Raw genomic sequence first — 20,722 nt, 5'->3', positions numbered from 1 at the left:
GCTTTTAATGTTTTGTTTCATTCCACATTTGAATGTGTACACCATCTTAAACACAAACGATCGAACTGAGCACCGCTATCAAATGCACCCTTCTAATGTGTGTAGCCTTCTTCCAAACTCTTCAAGATGGGCACTTGCAATGAAGTCAAGACTCGGTTCATGCCTGCCTTTTGCGCTGACAAGTGCTGCCAAACTGCTCCCTTGATGGTGACCAGCTGCCGTCTCATGGGTTATACTTAGACAAAACACTTTTTGAGGGACAACCTGCCTCTTACCCTTTTTGTGTATGGTGATTATCACAATGGGTGTCCATGGCTAGGATCTGAGCTGATGTTATAATTTATATAAATAATAATCCCAACAGTCTCATTTTCAAATCCCCGGTTATAAAACATCACAGACCACAGATGCAGTGACTTGTCTGAAATCCCACAGATGTCTCTGGCAAAGTGCAGAACTGGACTGTGGTCTCCCATATCCCGCTGCAGTAAGCAAACTCCGGAAACCATCTTTGGTTTCTAATCAGAAAATGGAGGGTGTTCTCCAGAGTAAGGATCTGCAACATTAAGGGCTGATGACTGGGACATTTAAAATAAGGCTGTTCTTTAAAAGGAAAGATCTAAGAAAGTATCTTCAGACACAACCCACATCAGGATAATCAGACTGAAATCAGAGAAGAATGTTAGCTGATGCCACAAACAAGCAAGTATCTGGACAGCCGCAGTTGTTTGGCCTACACTAGAAAAAAATATTTACAAACTTTGGCAATAAAATCAAAGCTGACAATGGTCATCTGCTTCAGGGTCAAAACTTCCACTGGCTTTTGCGGCATTTTGTTCTGTATCCAAATATAACCCTACCATGGTCTTGAATGACTGGACTACTTGAGAGATTTTTGTAGAACCTAGGGGAATAAAACCACTAAAAGTACCCTATCCTTGGGGAAATGGACTTTTTCTTCTTGTCTGTATAGCCCATATTACACTGCGTAGGCTACCTAAACTTCAAAATCTGTACGAGTGATTATGTTCACTGAGCATCAGCCATAATGGTAAGATTTCTAAGTGTATATATTAGTTCTGCTCAACCTTTATCAGAAAGCCTCTTCTGTTATGGTTTTGGTTAAAAGCCCCTCCCCTTCAGAAAGGTCACAAAATCCTTGGTATAAATTATGTAAAATAATAAGCACTGAACCAATTTGGGCACCACCATCAGTAATTGGTGGGATGAATGAGTACTTGATTTGAGGCCCCATTAAGTGCTGACCTGTTTACAAGCCACACTTTATTACCAAACATACTGGGAATTTGGCAGTAGGGAAGTCTGAATCTGTTCAGGACTAGTAAGGCGAATACACTCTTTCTATCCTTGTCTCCTTTAAGACTACAACTGCCGCAGTCTGGCTTTCTCATGAAATTGTACAAACTGGAATACAAACTCGGAGGAGAGGAGGACTCTTACCAGCAGCCTGGCACGGCTCTCTGATATGTGGGGGGGAGGGTTTCACAGCCACAAGTGCAGCTGTTCTCTTCTCAGTTATCAGGACACAATTGGATCCCACAGCAACAGGGTTTCCAGCACTGAATGTCACCCCTTGGAGTCAGAAGGTGCAGGTGAGGTCACAGAAGGGTAGTGGTGGTAGGTCGGGGGGACAGGGTAGCCACAGGCTCCACAGGGCTTTTTCATGACATCTGGCCAGCCCCTGCAAACGGGAAAAGGGATTCTCCCATTCATAAGCAGTATAAATCAAGAACACAGATCTTACAAGTAGCACCATTCCTCCTGGAGACGTTTTAATCATAGCCAAGCAGCTGCGCTTTTTCCGTGTAGGTTTGAGGAACTTACAGGGTCTAGGAGGTGGCCGTGAACTCCTCATTTACAGAAGAGAAAAAGCAAATGAACCCACTGCTTGCTGATGGTGACATGGAGAATGAGTCTGAGGAGGATGCAGGTGCGGTGTTTAGCTAATAGCAAACTCACTTCAAAAATAGTCAGAAATGGCCACAGGAAAATTGCCAGCGCCCAAGAGGGACTACTGTCGCAGCCCGCTGATCACCAGGTGGGAAGGCTTCCCTTCCCGAGGCCGGGCAGCAATAAGGAGACCGGCAGTGAACGGGGATCCAGGGTGCCAGTGCCCACAGACAGGAACTGCCACCCAGGAGCAGCTTGGAAAAAACAAAACGTGTCAGAAGAGGGCTTGCCAGTACCAGCTTCCAGGCAGCTCCACCCAGCTGCCCCTAATGCCCGCAGGAGATGTCAGAGCTCAGCACCTTGTGAGACCAGACCCTGTTTGAGCCCTCCGTCACCCAGAAGGACAGGCAGGACGTGAAGGGCAGAAGAGTTTTCTGAACCTGCTGCTGTCAGGCTGTGCTCGTACACAGCACAGTCAGGCACCGGGTCTGCTCGCAGCATTTTGGCCTGACTTGCTAGCTTAGCGTAACGGTTCCTCTTAAAGTTCAAAGACTACTTTGGCCTGTCACTTAGTCATTAGAAATTAATTTCTTATTTTCCTTCATAATGCAATTACTGTAAGGTTCAGATATGTGGGACAACTTCTCTCCTTGGTTCTTGTTTTTCTGTATTTAAGTAGAGTATAATGCAATTTATGAAGTGTTACATAAAAATTTCCCCTAATGGTTGCTCTAATAGATGAGATCCTTTATCAAATATTTTCCATTGCTTCAAAATAACATTTGTCTAAATATCCTTTCTTATTTTTCTGTAAAGGTAGCTCTGGGGGATTTTCTGATCCAGCAGTAATAATTTATTGCCTATTTGGGAGTAGTCCCTTTTAGCTAGCTTCTCTGTAAACAAGGTTGCTGTTCTCAGCTATGAAGTCTTGAAACTTTCACTCCTTAAGTGGGATCTGAAAAAAATTAATTACCTGCTATCAAGCCCAAATGATTATATTAAAATTAGTATTTCTCATGAGGTTTTGACAGTATTAACTTAAAAAATATTATCACTAGGAAATACCTGGTCAGTTAATAGTTGGTTGCCATTTTTCTTTACATATTGGCTTAAATAATTGTGGCTAAAATGCTGGTTGAATTTGACTGACAGTAGCAGCAAGGAGAATGGTATAATTGTTAATCCTACCCTATTTCAGAGGCAAAATGTTGTCAAAATGTCTGGTTGTTTTGCTTTTTTCTTGGTTTAAATAATTTATATTAGGATGGAGAAAAAAATCTCTATTTTATTTATATATTTTTATTTATTTTTTTATAATTTCTCTAGAAGTCTTTTGATATCCACAGTGGCATGACTTAAAACAGGAGATAAAGATTTGATACCTTTGACTAGATGACCAAGCTAAGGCACACACATTTTTTTCCAAACCACAATAAAATTAATTTCTCAATATTTCAATAAATGACAACATTTAAAATATTAATTCCTAAATACTTTGCTTAGACTTTGCTTAGATACAAAATCACGTGTCTCGTAGCTGTTTCCTCATAAATTCCTTCAACACTTAATACTCCCAAGTTAGTATAATTATATAGTTTGACACATCACCAAATTAACTAATTCCTTACAGAATGTAAAAAAAATGCTTATATCTGAGCATTCACATTAGTATCATTTTGTCTCCATACTGCAAAATTCTATGTTCCATTTTATGAGTTGCCCCAGTTGAGCTGTTACTCTGATGTATGTCTTATGTCAGACATTCACAATGAAAGAAGTGAGGACAACCTTGGTAGCTTCCTTTCACAGCTGAAATTCCTTAGTATATATCAATTAGATTTTATCCTGGCAGAGAAGGAGAACAATTTATTAAAATCTTCATCTGACCTTTACATCCATCACTGGTGATTCTAAGAGAGACCACTTCATTATTTTAGCGTCACGAACTAGGACCTTGTTACAATGCCAGGGAAAAAATAAACATTTTCTCTGATCCAGAGACCTATTGAAGTATAAATTGCTAGTGTGATTTATTGAATATTTGTACAACATAAATGAGGGGAGAATGTAAAGCAACGTCCCCAGAGAATAGGCATTGTTAACCTAGCATGAGAGAAGGGATTTGCAGTTATCTGGATGCATTCCCTCACAAGTCATACAGCAAACCATGGACTCAACTCCCCTCTTAGCTCCTGGTTTGTGACTGGTACCAGCTGTGCATGAGGCAGGCTGACCAGAAAGCTGTGTCTGCAGCCCCAACACCTGGGGAAAGGTGATAAAGGAGTCCCCAGACCCATCACTTTCCATTGCATTGGTTTTAACACCAATAATCATGATTCAATGCTTTTCAAATTTCTGCTTGAATACCAGTATTATCATCTGTATCAGTGCTAACTTCTATAGCTCCACAGGGATGCAGGGACCACTTCTGGATCTACCTCAGAAGGCTCAGTCCACACACTGCAGGACTGGCTGAGGTACTGGGCACATGACAGCCATGTTATCGGGGAATGATGCAGCCTGGATGGGTTTTGTATAACATAGACAGTCTGTCCCACAGAGTGGGAAGTTTATTTTTATCAGAATGTCTAGCATTGTAGAGCCATTAGGCAAAGAGGATCAGTGGGTACTGTCATAATGTCCCAAATCTGTGGTTCTACTTGCCTCGTGAGTTCTTTATGTGGAATTTAGACCTATTTTTACCCTTTCCTTTGTCTTTCTTGCACTAAAGTAATGCAAGTAAACCCATCATTTGAACAAATAAAGTCTGGCAGAAGGAAAAGGTCTTAATGAAGGAGCTGCAGCTGCAGGGCTGGTTGAAATGCAGTGATGTGGGTGCCAGCTGGCCAGTCTTTCCCTCACATAGGTCTGAATGAACAGGCAAACTGCAAGCTCCACGTCACACATCGATGCTAAGTGACACCCAAGAAAGGTATAAAATTACAGGTCGATACCCTGGAGCTCTAAAGGGAAATAAGGAGTAAGGGAAGAAGGTAGTAAAAGCAGTGACAGGGAATGAAAAGCAAGATTCAGAGTAGGAAAAAATATGTATTATATTATTAGCCAGAAATTATTTTGGCAAAATTACTCTTTTTATTTTTTATGCATTTATTCCTCTTAAAAAGGAATTTTCCAAATTCTCTTTCTCTCTAACTATAAAATAAACTATGAATTGTGGGCAAGAGAAGCTGTTTCACTTCCAGTGGGTCTAGTTACACTCAGTCCCAATATACAATAGCATTCAAATGCTTTCTTTTCTGCCATGCTTGAAGAGTACTACCAAGCATTCCCAGTCTGATCGCAAAGTCAGTCAACAGTGTCCTGCCTGTGCCTGGGGACGTGTGAATCAGTTCAGGAGAGCTAGGAAGAACTGGCATGGGTTTGGCTTGTAGGTTTGTGGGGAAATGGGATTTAAGAGGGGGAAATTCACTTTGCCTGGTGGGCTCAGAAATTGAGAAAGGGGAGAAAGGCAGCTCATGAGGGAACGAAGACCTAATGCGGGAGAACTGTGAGTCCCCCGCACAGGGGCTACAGAATTTGGGGAGGGCTCTTTCCAAAAGCTGCCAAGCCACAGCTGGTCTGTAGATCTGCAGCCCCAGAGTGAGCTTATCCCCACACCAGCGCCAGCACTGCATGCGTACAATGCACAGAGAGCGGTGGGCACGAAGCAGGGCCGGGGAGGGAGTACCTCCGCAGCATGTTGAAGAGGGGTGCAGGCTTCAGTGAGAGCAGTGGGAGGTCTATCACATCCAAGGAGTCACATCTCTGCTGGGCTTGCACTGACAAAATGAATCTTTTTGGTTTCATGGCAGACCAGAATGAAGAGACGTCCAAAATCAGTGAGTCTCCGCAGTCAGTGTCGCTGGCTGATGCCTCAGCAGAGAAGGCCACACAAGGCTCTGACACTGACCTAGAGGTTGAAGGTGAGTGTTTTCTGACCATCTGCTCTCACTAGCCTTTCCCCTTACAGAACTGTACCTACCAACTGGTATGTATCCGAAATAGAGACCATGGACACAAACCTGCCAGGGTCCTGACAACCACATGTAATCTGGGAATTGATAAAGCCGGGGGTGGGGGTGAATTTCCCTCTAAGAGCTCTCCCTTTGATGTCAAGCATTTCCTTCACCTGCTTTCTAACCACCATGGCTATTCCTTTGTTCTTCTTCTCTCCTCTAGTCCTTAATAATCAACACCACTGGAACAGCCCACCGCTTAGGCAGCAGGAGCAGCTAGCAGAAACCAGGGATGGGACTGAGGCCCTGTTTGTGTGCTCCTGATGAAACACTGCGTAGCTATTGCAGTCTGTGTACCATAGGTTTGCCACAACTGTCCTAGACTTTTCTGGTGGCTCTCCTACCATCTTCTTCCTGATGAAGTCAGTCCTCTGGCTAAACAAGTCTCGCACTCATTTTTTGTAAGAGTAGGATTCGTCCATAATTTAGGATGAGAACTTTTTAACTTGTTATAAATGGAAGGAAAATCAAAAGCCATAAGAATGCAAGAACAAAAGACTGTTTTGTTAGAGGCCTCAGATTGAACTGGAAAATGGCTTTGATGAGAGGGGAATTTGTCTTGAGGTCAGACCATTGAATGCATATAAGAACATGGAGAAATATGAGCTCTAAGTATGGGGTTTGATGAAGGAATTCCAAATGACAGGTTTTTGTGGAAATACAGCCGCCAGCTGCACTGGTATGTCTCACTGCAGCTGTGTCAACAACACCCAATGGCCAAGATGAGAATGCTGGGATTCTTTCTGCTGGTTGTAAGCCAAAATGTTCTGAGCTGCCCCAGCTCTGCTGGCAATATCAGCTGCATGCTTCAATTAAAATTAAAAGAAAAAAAAAAGGATGAAAATGTTTTTGCCTGATGTCAAGAATTCTCAATTACACCAAGAAAGGTTTAGTCACATTGCAGACTGGTGAGAGCTGCAGCAAGTCACTGGATGCCAGATGGAGAAGCAAGGAGGATACATTAACCCTTGGATGTCTGGGATAAAGGGATGGGGAGAACCAAGGGACGATAACCCTTTAATAGTAAAACCCTACTGTCATTGCATAGTGTTACTTAATTTTATTAAGTTACTTAATTTATTTAAAAGAGGAGGGAGAACACTGAATGCACCACTCATCAATATACTTTTTCTCTGTAGATCCTGAGAAGGCCTTTGTGGGCATTACAGGCGCAGAGCTGTACTTGGAAGCATGCAGGCTGATGGAGGTGGTGCCTGTCTCACACTTTATTCAGAACTTGGCCAAACCTTACATGAACCTGAACCACCATGGTCTAGGACCCAAAGGTGTCAAAGCCATTGCTATTGCTTTGGTGGTGAGTAGCCAGTAAGAGTGGGGCCACTGTTCTCAAGAACAATAGACATTTTAGGCCTCTCTCAGGCCTGGAAGCCATCACTGAATACACAGTGTGGGAGAAGAAGTCATGTATCTTCCCCACAGGAGCTCTGAGCATCCCTAATGTTTCTAATCCCCTGCACAGGAAAGTCTTGTGTGGCAACTGCTGGCCTTTGCTGGAGTTACCCCCAAGAGCAAACTGTTGCTCTTCCATGGGACACAAGTCCCCAGTGCTCCTAATCCCTACAGGGCCAGAGGTAGGGCTGGAGGGATTGGTATCCCCTACTCTGGGTTCTGCATAGGGATGTGCTACACTCAGCAATGGATAGGCTGAAGATGCCTGAATTGGAGCTTAGATCTGAACCTGAGTCTCCAGGCTGGCAGAAAGCAACAGAAAGTCCTACCTGCTCAGAACATCTCCAAAAAACCATCTCTTTTGTATGCCGATTCCTAGTGTCTGTGTCCAGTGTCTGTTGAACTGAGGAAACTATCCCCTTCATTAACTTTTCAGCAGTTTTTTGTGTGTCTTTGTTTACCTTTGTGTCTTCCCAGTCCAACGCAACCATCACCCATCTAGAGTTGGAAGACAACTGCATTCTGGCAGAAGGAGCCATATGCATAACAGAGATGCTACGAGAGAATTCCTCCCTTCAAGAACTGGTACCCAATCTGGCGTAGTTTGTAGCTAAAATTAGTGCTCACCAAGTTCAATCATCTGAAAGAAAAACAATTCATTCCGTTATGATTTTAACCAAGTAATCATTGTTCCCATGCAAAATAATTCACATTCTGAAAGTCATGATATTTTATGCTGCTCTACTTTTAAAAAGTACAAGCTTCTGAAATGCAGAAGTGTGCTTGTGATGGCAGTCTGGTGAGTCTGGAACTGTTCTCTTCATTAGCAGATGTGACAATAATTACCATAACTAAGTCTTTCCAGTTCATGCTTAGCCAATGGAAAAAATGTTTTGGTCAGGAACTTTCATTCTCCGATATGACATGGGGAAACATTTCTAAAGAGCATAAGGGAATAATGCAAAACCTTCAGATATGAACTGGTTCCTTCATTTGAAACTGGGGTATACAAAATGCATTTTGATAGGCCATGAGATCTGTGTTACACTGGAATAAAAGATTCTTGGCCAAATGCTTCTTGGTTCACTGAAGACAAAGACCCATGTGAAACTGATGGCTCTAGGGCTTTATTCCTGTTAGGAAGGATACAGGGTTAAACCCACCTATAAATCACATGTTAATTACTGTCTGGCTGACATTTCTCATATTGCTCATCTTGCATTATTCCCTTGATATCCTGGGAATTAAGAAGACAATAGAGCTGGTTCATTCTTTGCACTCATCCTTCTTAACCTCCCTTCTGTCCTTCCAGAACATGTCCAATAACCACCTAGACATAGCAGGAGCTGAAGCCTTTGCCAGTTTGCTTTTGGATAACATGTCCTACCTCCACACTCTTCAGCTCTCAGGTGGGCTGTGTGCACCCAAACAACAATGGCAGTGAAAGTGAAATAACAAATGTTTCATTCTGGTCTCTCATCCTGAGAATATTAGTCAGACTATGGGCAAAATCAATCTCTCAGCTATGTCTCTGACAGGAACCCAGAGTAACAGTGGAAATCTAGATTTATAGTGATGTGATTAAATATTTGGCCTGCTCAACCTCCAGCACCTCTGAAAACCAGTCCTTTATGAGAAACTTAGATAATTGCTGGAGTGGCTCCCACATCTTGGAGTAACTCTACTCTATGGAGCAAAGTGGAATAGTGACTAACTTCTTTACAGCCAGATACGGGCCATGATTAACTGCAGGTTCCACCTAAAAGCACAGCTTCCTGCAGACCCCAGCACAGCACCAAGGGAGAGATCAGCACACTGTTAATACACTTTTCTTCCCCAGGAAACAACTTTGGAGACGAGACTGCAGCATACTTTGCTGAGGCATTAATGGTGAGTTACCTGAAATCCAAGGTCATTTGCAGCCCTGGCTGTGTAACAGACTCTCCTCATCTTGAAGCTGCTACTCACTTGGCATGATTTCACTTGGCAATGCCCATATGATTTCCTGGCATAATTCTGCCAATTGCCTCTTGCTTACTTCAGAAATGACAGAGGCTGGGAGGATGCAGAGCAGGATGGACTGTGTTAACATTTTCTCAGGACAGCTGTGCGAGTCTGGCTGAGAAACAAACCTTCAGGACTGTGTAACAGAACAACAGAACAACATCTGGGTGACAAAAAATTTTCAAGAAGCATAAGTAATTCAACTTCATATCATTTTTCAAATCTCCAGTAAAAATAAGACACATGACTTCTCTGATTAGTTCCTGTCTCAAAGCCTTTGCATCATCTGGCACCACCAGAAGCTGCCGTGAAGCAAGGCCTTGGCCTGATATCAGAAAGTGCTCTTGGTCAGGCTACAATGGTGGGAGTGAAACAGGGGCAGGAACAGAATTGCAGGATGTGTTGCAGGCCAGACATGAACTGTGTGAGGGAAGTTTGCACAACCCAAAGTCCCATTGCTTTTGCTGTTTTAGGATAATCACTGTGATGTTATATGCCTGACAAAGCTTTGTTTTGGGACACGCAGTGCTGCAATCTCCATGCTGATGATCTCCCATGCACTGAAGATTTCAGTGTGTCTGATATCCCTCTGTTTCATCCTCATGTGGGGGCCTTGGCATGGCATCTGGTTGCAGCTGGCTGGAAGATCTCATTGTCTCTGCACATTTGTCTCTCTGCAGGGCAATTACCAAGTGAAGGAGTTGGACCTCAGCCACAATGAGTTCTCTGAGAAGGGAGGACAGCTCCTGGGACAGATGCTTGGTAACTTAATTTATTACTCCCACAAAGCGAGGATGGTGTCAGCACAGTGAACACGTATTTCCTTCTCCAGCAAATATGCCCTATAACCTGGTGGGTAGTACAAAAGACAGGGCGCCCAGATTTAGAGCTTCCTGCATGGTCCACCAGCTCACCCTCATCACCACAGGTGACTGGCAACTATGACTAATGTATAAGAACACAAACACAGGGTAAGAAACCACAGTGACAGCAGTCCGTGTCAGAGGGAAGGGAGCTGAAAGAGAGGTCGCTCAGGGAGTATAAAGCAGAAAATGGCATTTTACTAAAATCTAATAGGATCACAACTGTTGTTTGTTTTAAGCTTTTGATTACAAAGTTCAGGAGTGATTTCAATTTTTCTTAATGGTTTGAGCCATTGCACAACAAGCAGTGAGGGAAACAGATTAGGAAGAAATAAAATTCAGCTGCCTAATTTATCTGTTCAGACAAAGTGAGATCCAGCATGTGCTAGGAGAGAGAAAGCAAACAAAACAGTTACAGTCTTTCAGTAATCTCAGGTGCTATTAGTGCACTGGGAAAGACTTGCATGAAGATCTGACAGCTCTTCTTCCCTCAGTATGTCCAACATGCCTGCTACCATAATGGCCACAAGCATGTGCTATGAGCATCCAGTGTTCCTTGAGCATTTCAGTAACACAATGCCTTCAGTTTAATTAACTCTTTCCTTCTCCTGGTTGACTATTTCCACTGATATGTTTCTCTTTCTAATTACAGTCCATGTCTTTACAAGATGGATCAATTAAAACTGCAGTGAGGACAAGGCACTGTGCCCCTGGCTTGGACAAGCCTGCAGGCAACAGAGAGATCAGTACTAAAACTTGTGACTTTCCTAGCCCAGAAAAAAGCCTCTCCAAAATCAAAGTTCTTACAGCTCTTCTCTCCTTCCAGCTCACTTGAGGCAGGAGCAGCAGAGATTACTGCAGAATCTGTTACTTTTCTGTTTTGTTTCTTAAAGGAATATTTTTAAGTCAGCTAAACTCACCATCTGCCTCCATCCAACCTCCATCCATGACAAATCTGGATGAGAAATTCTTTCTGAGAATGAGAATCAAGTGTTGGCAGCAAGTCCTACACCTCCCAGTGTCACAGTAGACACAGATGAATTCGCACATACCCTGCTCTAAGTAGAACTTACACCATGAGGTGTGCTATGCATGTGAATTGGCACTGGCACATATACAGCTGGGCACATTCCTCTCTTCTGCTAATCAAACATAGGCAGAGTGAATCTTGATATTTTAGATGTGGCAAGGAGAAGCCAGCCATTTTTCACAGTGAGAAAAACAGTGTCTATTAATATAAGAAATCCTCCCTCTCTCTATCTTCCTCCTTCATAACTTATTCTTTGATTAAGCCAGAAAAAAAAACTGTGCTCCCTTTCTGCTTGTGATCAACAGCCCATTCTCTGTTCTTTGGGTGCTCTGGACAGCAAAGGCTTTGTAGGTACAGGTTCCTCCTACTGCAATCAGTGAAGGCTGTTGCTGAACCCCCAGGAAACTTTCCCTTAGTCCCTAAGTGAGTCAGCAGCTGTGTCCAGACCACTCTTCATGAGCTCACATCTCTGTTTCTCTCTCCTAGCCAGCAACACAGCACTGGAGATTCTGGACCTGAGCTGGAACCACCTGAGGAGGAAGGGGACAGTAGCACTGGGCACAGGTCTCAGGGTAGGAACGCCCCTGTTTTGTGATACCCTTCACAGTGATTATTACCAGAAGCTCTTTGAAACACTGGGAACTCACATCCCTGAGGTCTGAGCAGGATTCAGTAGCTCTAGCAAGGTTCATTCTACTGACAGTGGCAGTCAGTGCCAGGAGAAAGACTAAAGCAGTGAGTAGGTCTGGTGACTTACGTGGATGGAGAGACCCTGGTGACATTGCAGAGATGTTGGATTCATTGGGGCTCCTGAGTGTGACTTGAGAGATGCTCCTGTCTCAACCAGGCAAGAAAGGGCAGAGTGGTACAAAAGATGGGCATGCAGTAGCTAAGATCCCTCTTCTCTCCCTGGAGGGCAATGGTGCACTGAAAATACTCAACCTTGCTTGGAATGGCATTGGCAACGAGGGAGCACTGGCCCTAGGAGAAGCTCTCAAAGTCAATAACGTGCTGGTTCACCTGGACATCAGCAACAACCAGATCAACGACGAGGGAGCCAAGAAGCTCTGCAGGGGCCTTGAAGTCAATGGAAAACTCAAAATCCTAAAGGTAAAATAAAGCCAAGGCAGGGCTGGAGGAATAAATGGAGGGAGTAGAAAAATCTGAGTCAGGAGGGGCAGAAGACAGAGGTGAACTGTCTGAGCTAGAACTGGAGGAAATTAGTATTGCTGTGGGTTGAAGGTGAGCAGAGCAGAAGGAAATTCTATCCCATTAATTCCTTCCAGGGCAACTAAATTGCACTGTTTCCCCAAAAAAATCCCCCAGGGGGCTGGCGTGGCATAACTTCACACCCATTATCACCTCAAAGTGGTTGATTGTTGTCATGTCTAGTCTCAGTCAAGTGAGAACCTAGGCATTCAACGTGTCTAGCAGAGAGCCTAGGAATTCAACAGGTCTGCATATATACATAAAATGTAGTTGTGAAGGTACACAGGTAGATGTAATATGCATTTCAACCTAAGGCAGAGGTTCACACTGAAGTTGCAGGTGGACAAGAGTATGCCTTTCTCAGTGTGTTAATAATTTGCTAAAAATTTATTCAAACATGGGATAAACTGTCATTGCCACATCAGGGCAATGCCACAGCACTACCTAAAGGAGAGGAGTATTATCAAGCCCTAGAAAAAGAAAGCCCAAACTGCCTTCTAGTAAGCTAGAGATCAATAATCCTGGAAAGGGCAAAACTGAATGACCAGTCAAGCTGGCTTCAGAGGTTATGGTTGAGAGCTAGCATGTCTTCTCAATCCACGATCATTCTCTAGGAATTCAGCTCAGAAAAGTCAGCTTGCATACAAGCTGCATTCTCAGCTAGATCTAACATAACTATCCTGAGAGCCTGCAAATGGCAGCACGGTGGTTGAGGGGCATCTTTAAAGCTGTTCATGTAGGCCTATCTTTGGACACCTCTGACCTTGTAAATCACTGCAACCACACAAGTCTTTATGACTGCTACTTTAGATGATGTAAATAAATGTGTCTGTCTGCCTTGCTCTTAACCTGGCTTGAGGTAAGGTCACTAGCTAACACCAAGGCATTCCTCTCTCTGTAGCTGCACAGATTGTATTAGGAGTTGATAACATAAAGGACTTAAAGGAGGACATGTCTTCTGCTGGCCAGTGTTAACCAAGAAAGTTTTCTTTCAAATAGCAGGAGTGGGGACTGCACATGAAGTCGAAGGTGGGGGAGAGGTGGTGTTCATGCACTAACAGATGCACATGGCAATGCCAACCCCATAATGCCAGATACCTGGACCTTGTAGGCCAGAGGCAGCCGATCAGCCTGAGCTCTGATCTGCTGTGCTGCCAAGAGGAGTCAAGGGTATGGGAAATGTCCCGAGGGACACACCCCCATCCAGAGGGATCCTATGAGCAAGCACACATTCAAATGCAGCCCATTGCCTCAGCCTCTCCCCATCACATGACTGAACATGATCCACACCACATACTCCTGCATGACAGACGTAAGGGACCTGATATGTAGAATTTCACAGAGAAGCTGAGAAGGCAACTCCACTGGGAAGTTGCATTGCAGAGTTTAGTGGGACAGAGGCAAGAGATGGTGAGATAACAGACAAACCCATAGAAAGGGACCACAGTTACTCTACAGTCCTGATGAAAAATGGGAAGAAAGGGTCATCCTTGAGGTTTCAGCATGCCTTCTGCCAGGCATGAAATCCTCATTCTCACCAAGTCTGGATCTATGTCTCTTCTTCCACAGATGGCCAGTAACCCCCTGACCATGGAAGGTGCCACTGCACTACTCACATCTGTCAGAAAGAACCCGAAATCCATGATGGAGGAGATCAACATTTCAGTAAGAGCTTATGTGCTGGAAAGCCTCCAGGACCATACACTACACATTTTTAGGAACTGGGTGGATCACAGAGCTGCCCCCTTCCAAAACTGTTTTGAGACTTGCTGTTTGTATCATTTATGCACAGCCATTAATAAAAAGAGGCTGCTATTTGACATCCCTTCTAGAAGCCACATGGAAATTATAGCACTTTGGTTTAGCTCTTGAGAGGTGCCTGTAGTATCATCACATGTCACTGCCTTCCATTTTGCAACAGCAGAACAAGAACAAGGAGTGAATTCCCACTGGTGGATAAATTCTCTTCATCCCTGGAGCTGTCTCGCTCCAGGGTAGCCTAAGATGCTAGATACTGTGAAGTGCTTTGATACCTTGTCAGTAAGTATGAGAAGTAGAAAAAGATGGATGCTTCAAAGCATTGAAAGCAAAGCAATGTTATTTAAAAAAAAAAAACCAAAAAACAAAAAACAAACAACCAAACAAAAAAAACCAAAACCAAACCCCACCATTAAAAGGCTGGTGTGGAAGGAAAACAAAATCAAAGAGGCCAAATCTTAGTATGCCAGGAGCACAACACATATTGTTGTAACCTCATGTGCTGCTTCTAAAATGGGAGACGCAGAAATGCTTCTGAGCTCCTGCATGAGGGCAGGGATTGCATTGCAGACCAACACTGGGGAGAGACCTGGGCACACAACAGTCCACTCCTGGCCCTCCTATCAATGCACTGGTGCTTCATGGGAGCAGTTGCAGAAGGTGTCAGTGGCCTCAGGGCCCTCTGTCCACTTTTGGGAGCACTGTGATTAAAGGAAAGAGCATTTTCACAAAGATTAGTTTTGGGACTTGGAACATAAGTAATATGTTCACACTTGAAACAAGCTAAAAAAAAAGTTCATGGGCAGTTTTGGAGACTCAGCATAATGGGTTGTATCTAAGTTACATCTGCATGTGTGTCTTTGTCCATTGGTTACTGTATTAAAGAAAGAAACTAAACCAAAGCAGAATAAATAATATTCATCTATAGTCTTTCCTGAGAGTATTGAGGGCTTTCAACAGAGATCATCTAAAGAACAGGCGTTCCTCTAGGGCAGACAATTTTTCCTGCATAAATTAAGATCAAAGAGAATTATTTGCCCAGTCTGCAAGGAGTCAGGCCTCATTTTGCAAAGGAAAACTAAAATGGGCCATGTGGGAGTAAGGGACTTCATTACAGTATATGTGATTCTGCTAGTTTTATTACTAATAATCTAAACAATTCATAACTTGGAAAGAGTAATGTATTTTAGCTAAATTCTGAGAAATTAAAGAAATTATTGAAATGCATTTATTTAAAAGGAGGCACTCAAGAAATTCTGAGGCAAGGAGTTAATTAACATTAAGAATCTCCAATCCAACCTAAATCTCACTATGAATTTCTGCTTTTTAGGGTTAACAGATGCTCTCTTCACCTCACCCTTCAAAAAGTCTAAATTACCTGGCACTTCACAAGATAAATGGTCAATGGCATAAATTTACCATGACATTTTGGTATCCCAATCAAATGGTTGTAGGCAAACATGTAATCTGTCTGACAGACTTCATTCCACATGTAATGTAGGGAGTCTTGCATTTCAGTTCAGAGTATTTGCAAATATATAGCTCCAAAGATCTTACACTGTCTTAAACCTTTAAAAATTAGTAAAGATTTTAATCTTTTACAGGAAACTAAAGGGAAGACATAAACAAAAGCTTCTTCTGCCCCTTTTCCCAGTGGTAAATGCTTATCTTGACTTTTAAAGAATGAACGGTGGATCTTAAGCTTCTAAAAAGAAGCTATAAGAATGCATTGGGAGACTTTGTAAATAAACTTTGAGAAAAATTATGGTGCTTGATGCCTTGGGAACTTCCCACAATGACAGAAAACAGAAGCTTTCCTGAATTTCCTGAACTGCCTTGAAATTTCCAGCAATTAAGTATATTATAAACTAACATAATACATGAACAATTCCCCTGTCATCATGGGTATGAACAAAACCATACTCATGTTTCTAAAAGATCAGTCAAGGCAAAGGCAAATCTGTCATAACTTAAATTTAGAAGAATAAATTACAGTGACATCAATAATAGTTGCATTGATAGCTTACTTTCTAATATCCCAAAACCCTAAATCAGGATGCTGTGCTGCTGCCCATTCTGTAAGTGCTAAAACAGAAAACTCACAGTGTGAGCTCTGAAATCCTGAGCTGTCACTACCTGGTTTGAAATTCTTAGGAAAACACAAACGTCAGGTCTTGTACTGCTGACTGGAGCATCCTATTAGCATTACACAATGAAACAGAGCTTTACCAAAAGTTCTCTTCATCTGGAGACACCCAGACCTTTCCCAGATAGGTGCATCTTTCTTGTCTGGGCTATAAAGCTACATTGATGGAGATACTAATCCTTTTAGGCCTTGGATGATTTTTTTTTTCCCCCCATTTTTGCAGAACTCTATGGCACATTTTGGCCATTAACTGTTCAACTTGCAGTCTGCACCTTCACTGAGTGGAGAGGAGACCCATCTAGAACTGTCCCAGGGATGAACATGAATCACTTGAATCACCTAACATAAGAGGTCTTTGGTGTAGACATTTACCTGATGAATATCTACCTTGCATTAAGCTAATTTCTACATAAATTCGTACACCCTTTTCTGTCTCAGACATGGGAAAAGAGAAAGAAGAACACTTATTTAGGGTCAGGCCTCCACAGAATTCCTGAAAGTGAAGAGCAGGGATAGGAGAAAGCACGACCCTTAGGAGAGAATAGTTAATGTTGACTTTAGATGGATTTGTGAATACAAACAAGTCTTTCTTGTTCTTTGGGTATCCACACTGGCTGCACTTTCCTTCCTCCCATGTACCAGAATGTGTTGGTGAATGAAACTTTCAGCAAGTTGCTGGATTTGGTGTGTCAAATGCATCCTGAACTAGATGTCATCTATGGTGGGGTCGAAGGCTGTATCACCAAGATCCCCAAGCAGCATCCAAATCCAATGAAAGTGATCCAGGTGAGCTACTGAATCTGGGTCCATAGCTCCACTGTACGTGGTACACATGCTCCAAGCACTGGGAAGGATGGTGGTTAGAAGGGGTAAGCTTTCTTCCAAGTGGGAAATTCAGCCAAGTTCCTTCAGGAAAGTATATTCAAAAGAATGTCACAATCTTCACATATCTCAGTCCATGCAGACTGACTAACCCAATGCTTTGATTTTAAGAAGCTAATGCCTTAGGATCTGAGAGCACTGGGGAAAAAAAGAATCTGAATAGATGTTGCTCGCTGTGTAAAACAAACTGGTTGATTTCAGGTCTGATCCAAATGAGTGTCCATCCTTATCACAAGCCCACTGCGATAGCTGACTTTCATAGAACGCTTCACTGACAACTGTGCTTCAGAAAAGTAGTATATGATATTACAAGCAAATATTTTCCTAAATATAAATTACTTAGCTTTTCAAGGTCTGTAATTTCTATGCATAGCAGCAGATGGTGCTGTCCTCCTTGCTGGAAGGCAACACAAGCACTTGAGCATTGCTGAGTTTAGTAACACTTTTGCACTAGCAGCTTCACTGTGTTTCTTAGCTGCTGTGCAGGTTTTCAGCTAATTGGGTGACACTTTGCTGTAGATATGGATTCAGATGAACTTAAGCAAAAGCTTGGGCTGTTAGCTCATATCAAACAGTGCTGCTGTGCTTCACAGCAAGTGACGCTCACACTAGCATGCTTTGCAGTTTTTAACAGCTATTATGGTACTCAGATATGACCTCCTTCAAACAGACGGGAATTCAGAGAAGAGTGACTAAAGTGATCAGAGATCTGGGGGAGAGGAGTGTCTCTGGATTTTACAGCCCAGCCAAGCAGTGGCTGCTGGGATGAGGACTAAATAACCACATGGAATTATCAGAAGAAACAGGTTTACTACTGAGTCTTATTTCAAGGTAGGGCGAGAAGGAGGTATAACTGAGAAGAATGGGATTAACCTGAACAAAAGGATTTTATGCTGACAATAGGGTGGCTGCAGAAGGAGTTAAGGACTCATATATCACAGTGATGGGCTTAGTAAAGGCAGGGTGACAGATGGAAGAATAAGGGGAGAGCTGGAGGCAGGTATCAGTGGCTGTTTCATGGTTACGCCCATGTTTTATCTCTGCTTCTTTTAGAACTATTTGAAAGAGCACAACCTACGACTCTGGGACTTTTTTAGGAATATTGACAAAGACGGAAACATGAAGATCCCTGTGGCAGTCTTCCGGAGAGCCATGATGCAGGTGTGCCTCTGAAAGCATGGCCAGGGTGCTCTTCTGGCAGGGTACTGCTCCAGGGACACTTCTCTGCTGCAGCACAGCCACCAGCCAGCCTTGCTGGTGATGTCACTCAGGCTAAAAGGCTAAATTCACCCATCACAAAAGTTGAGCCCTGAATGAGACCAACAGAAATGCTATGATATCCAGTAAATACTGCAGATGGCATCAGTGATAAAGGATCAACTTTAGAATATCACAGAGGTCCGCTGTTGTATAGGACATACAGGATCTTGATAGATACTTATCTCTTACTGCTATGGGAAAGTGAAAAAGAAGCATTTAAACCCTTGCCTCTACACACTGAGTAGACAGTTCTCTTCCTGCCAAAACCACCATGGTGCTTGGGATCAGTAGCAATGGTCAGCCAGCCATGATGCTTTTTTCCAAAAAAATTTTTTAAAAAGTCTTATTTTAATCCTAAAAGAGTGGACTTGGCTCCCCACCACCAGTCTGGATTTTTTCCATCCCTTTCTCTGTGCACGAGGCCATCTGTTCATCTATTAAAAGATGGCCAGGCCCCAGTCTGATATGGAGGATTTTTCTGCTTAAAAATACGCAGGTTTGCTAGCATTTCTCTTCTCCTCTTAGCAACCAAGCATCCCACTGGATCAAGTCCAAATTGGAGAACTAGTGTGCAAGCTAGACCGGAATCGGACAGGGATTGTGGACTATAGGTGAGTGAATGATTCCACTTACTGTCCTGGCTTGTCTTTCTTTTTTTAATTTGGCTCAACACCAAATAAACATAACCTTATTCAGCTTTAGAGATGAAGGGACATATGTTTTTGGCCAGTCTATTGGTTACCAAAGTAAAAGGTAGACGAAAGAACACCTTGTATTCTTAGAAGCTCTGTTGAGTCAAACTAGAAGTCAGTCTTACTCTTCTGTTTGATAAAATTGCTATGAGAGTGCAGGGATCTCAGATCTGAATGGCATTTTCATTCATTCTCGTAAGCCTGTATGAGAAGCATCACCTCAATGCTGTCCTTCCCCTGAAGTCAGGGTAAGATTTGCAAAGACAGAGTATCTGTGCCTTCAGACCTTTTCCTCTATCCTCAGGGACTCTCAGGTTTTTTCCTGCTCTCTGATCCTTCTTCTTAGGAGACCTAGTTTTCCCTGGAAACCTGCCTTCAAACTACAGAACTTTTCATTCTCTTGAAAGTGCCTTTTCCTTAGTGCCTGTAGCAATCATGTCCAAGTTCTGAAAGCCTCAGCAGTCAGCAGCAAACTCCTTGGAGGTTGTCAGTCGCTGCAGGCTAAACCGCTTGTCATTGGACCCAGAATTCCCCCTAGATTTTCAGTCAGTTCTGACATGTGACTCATCAGCTGAAAGCCCTACTAATCATGCCCAAATAGTCCCATCCCTCAGCACATACTGAAGGGTTTAAATGTATGCTGTAGTCCAGGTTTAATGCTAGAAGCAATGGGTCAGTTTTGCAAATCTCTTCCCCTCTTAGCCTCCTAATGTTTTCAAAGAGAAGCTAATTGCTTTGTTAGGTCTGGTCTTTATTCCTTCGCATACATCGATGCTGTACTAAAAGCATCCATACTCAGATGCTAGCTGGGCCTTAGCCTGGTTAATCTTGAATCAGAGGTTACATGGGGTTCCCAAGTACTTTAGGCACAAATTACAGAACTGTGGTTAAGTAGCAAGCAGATTAGGAAATGTTGAAACACAACAGCCAGCAAAGACTTAATTTGGTGCCATTAATGTGACTGAGTTGGTATGTGGGGAAAAGTAAATGGAGATATCTACTCCTTATCTAGCTTCCTAATGCATGCACTGTAGCATGTGTGGTAGTGTTACTATTCTCCTAGTAGACAAGAGTCAGAAGAGTTGTGACCTTTTCTGTCCTTATCATTCCCACCTTGGGCTGTTTCCTCAAGGTCCTCTCAGCACCTTTAAGATACCTGACAGGGAAGGTTCACTTTACTAGAATAATAGTTGTTCACCTCCTTCTTTTGAATCAGTCACTTAAAAGAATGGAAGCCAGCACAGAAAGCTGTGGAAGGGGAAATCAAGGAGGAAGAGGAGGAAGAGAAGGAAGAGCCATAAAAATGAAGCAAGGAGGCAGGTCAGGCAACGAAAGATTGTATGAAAAACACTGGAAGAAAGCTCAGAGTGGCCCTGGGCTTGGGGAGGCCCAACACGGGGGAGCTCTGATAGTCTAAGTTGTTGAATGTTGAAATAAAGTTGATGTTCTACTACACAGTAGGTGTCTATGTAGTCTGGTCCTTTTGGTTAGGGAAAGATTGGTCCTTTGGACCTGGTTACCAAATCTGTCTTACTCTGTAT

The 20,722-nt window shown here is 43.0% G+C and overlaps 1 protein-coding gene across 1 annotated transcript; it reads left to right on the top strand.

The window, feature by feature from the left end:
- Positions 1 to 126: 126 nt before the first annotated feature.
- On the top strand, positions 127 to 20,482 carry LRRC74A (leucine rich repeat containing 74A). Its single transcript, XM_049825999.1, has 15 exons — positions 127 to 207; positions 1,855 to 1,951; positions 5,724 to 5,834; positions 7,067 to 7,242; positions 7,815 to 7,922; positions 8,650 to 8,746; positions 9,178 to 9,227; positions 10,022 to 10,103; positions 11,721 to 11,806; positions 12,150 to 12,344; positions 14,013 to 14,108; positions 16,990 to 17,133; positions 18,283 to 18,390; positions 19,015 to 19,100; positions 20,398 to 20,482. Exons 1-15 carry the CDS (start codon positions 127 to 129, stop codon positions 20,480 to 20,482), a joined length of 1,602 nt encoding a protein of 533 aa, XP_049681956.1.
- The last annotated feature ends 240 nt before the right edge of the window (positions 20,483 to 20,722 follow it).

This window comes from Accipiter gentilis, chromosome 22 (assembly GCF_929443795.1).
Source record: "Accipiter gentilis chromosome 22, bAccGen1.1, whole genome shotgun sequence".
Lineage (NCBI taxonomy): Eukaryota > Metazoa > Chordata > Aves > Accipitriformes > Accipitridae > Astur > Astur gentilis.
Note: the sequence above shows the minus strand (reverse complement) of the source record. Positions and strands in the feature narration are given on the sequence as shown.

Excerpts from the sequence above, each read along its gene's own strand:
- LRRC74A (XM_049825999.1), top strand. The coding sequence starts at position 127 with ATGGGCACTTGCAATGAAGTCAAGACTCGGTTCATGCCTGCCTTTTGC. Across the intron at positions 5,835-7,066 it reads CACTGACCTAGAGGTTGAAG|ATCCTGAGAAGGCCTTTGTG; the intron begins GTGAGTGTTTTC and ends TTTTCTCTGTAG. Across the intron at positions 7,923-8,649 it reads ATTCCTCCCTTCAAGAACTG|AACATGTCCAATAACCACCT; the intron begins GTACCCAATCTG and ends CTGTCCTTCCAG.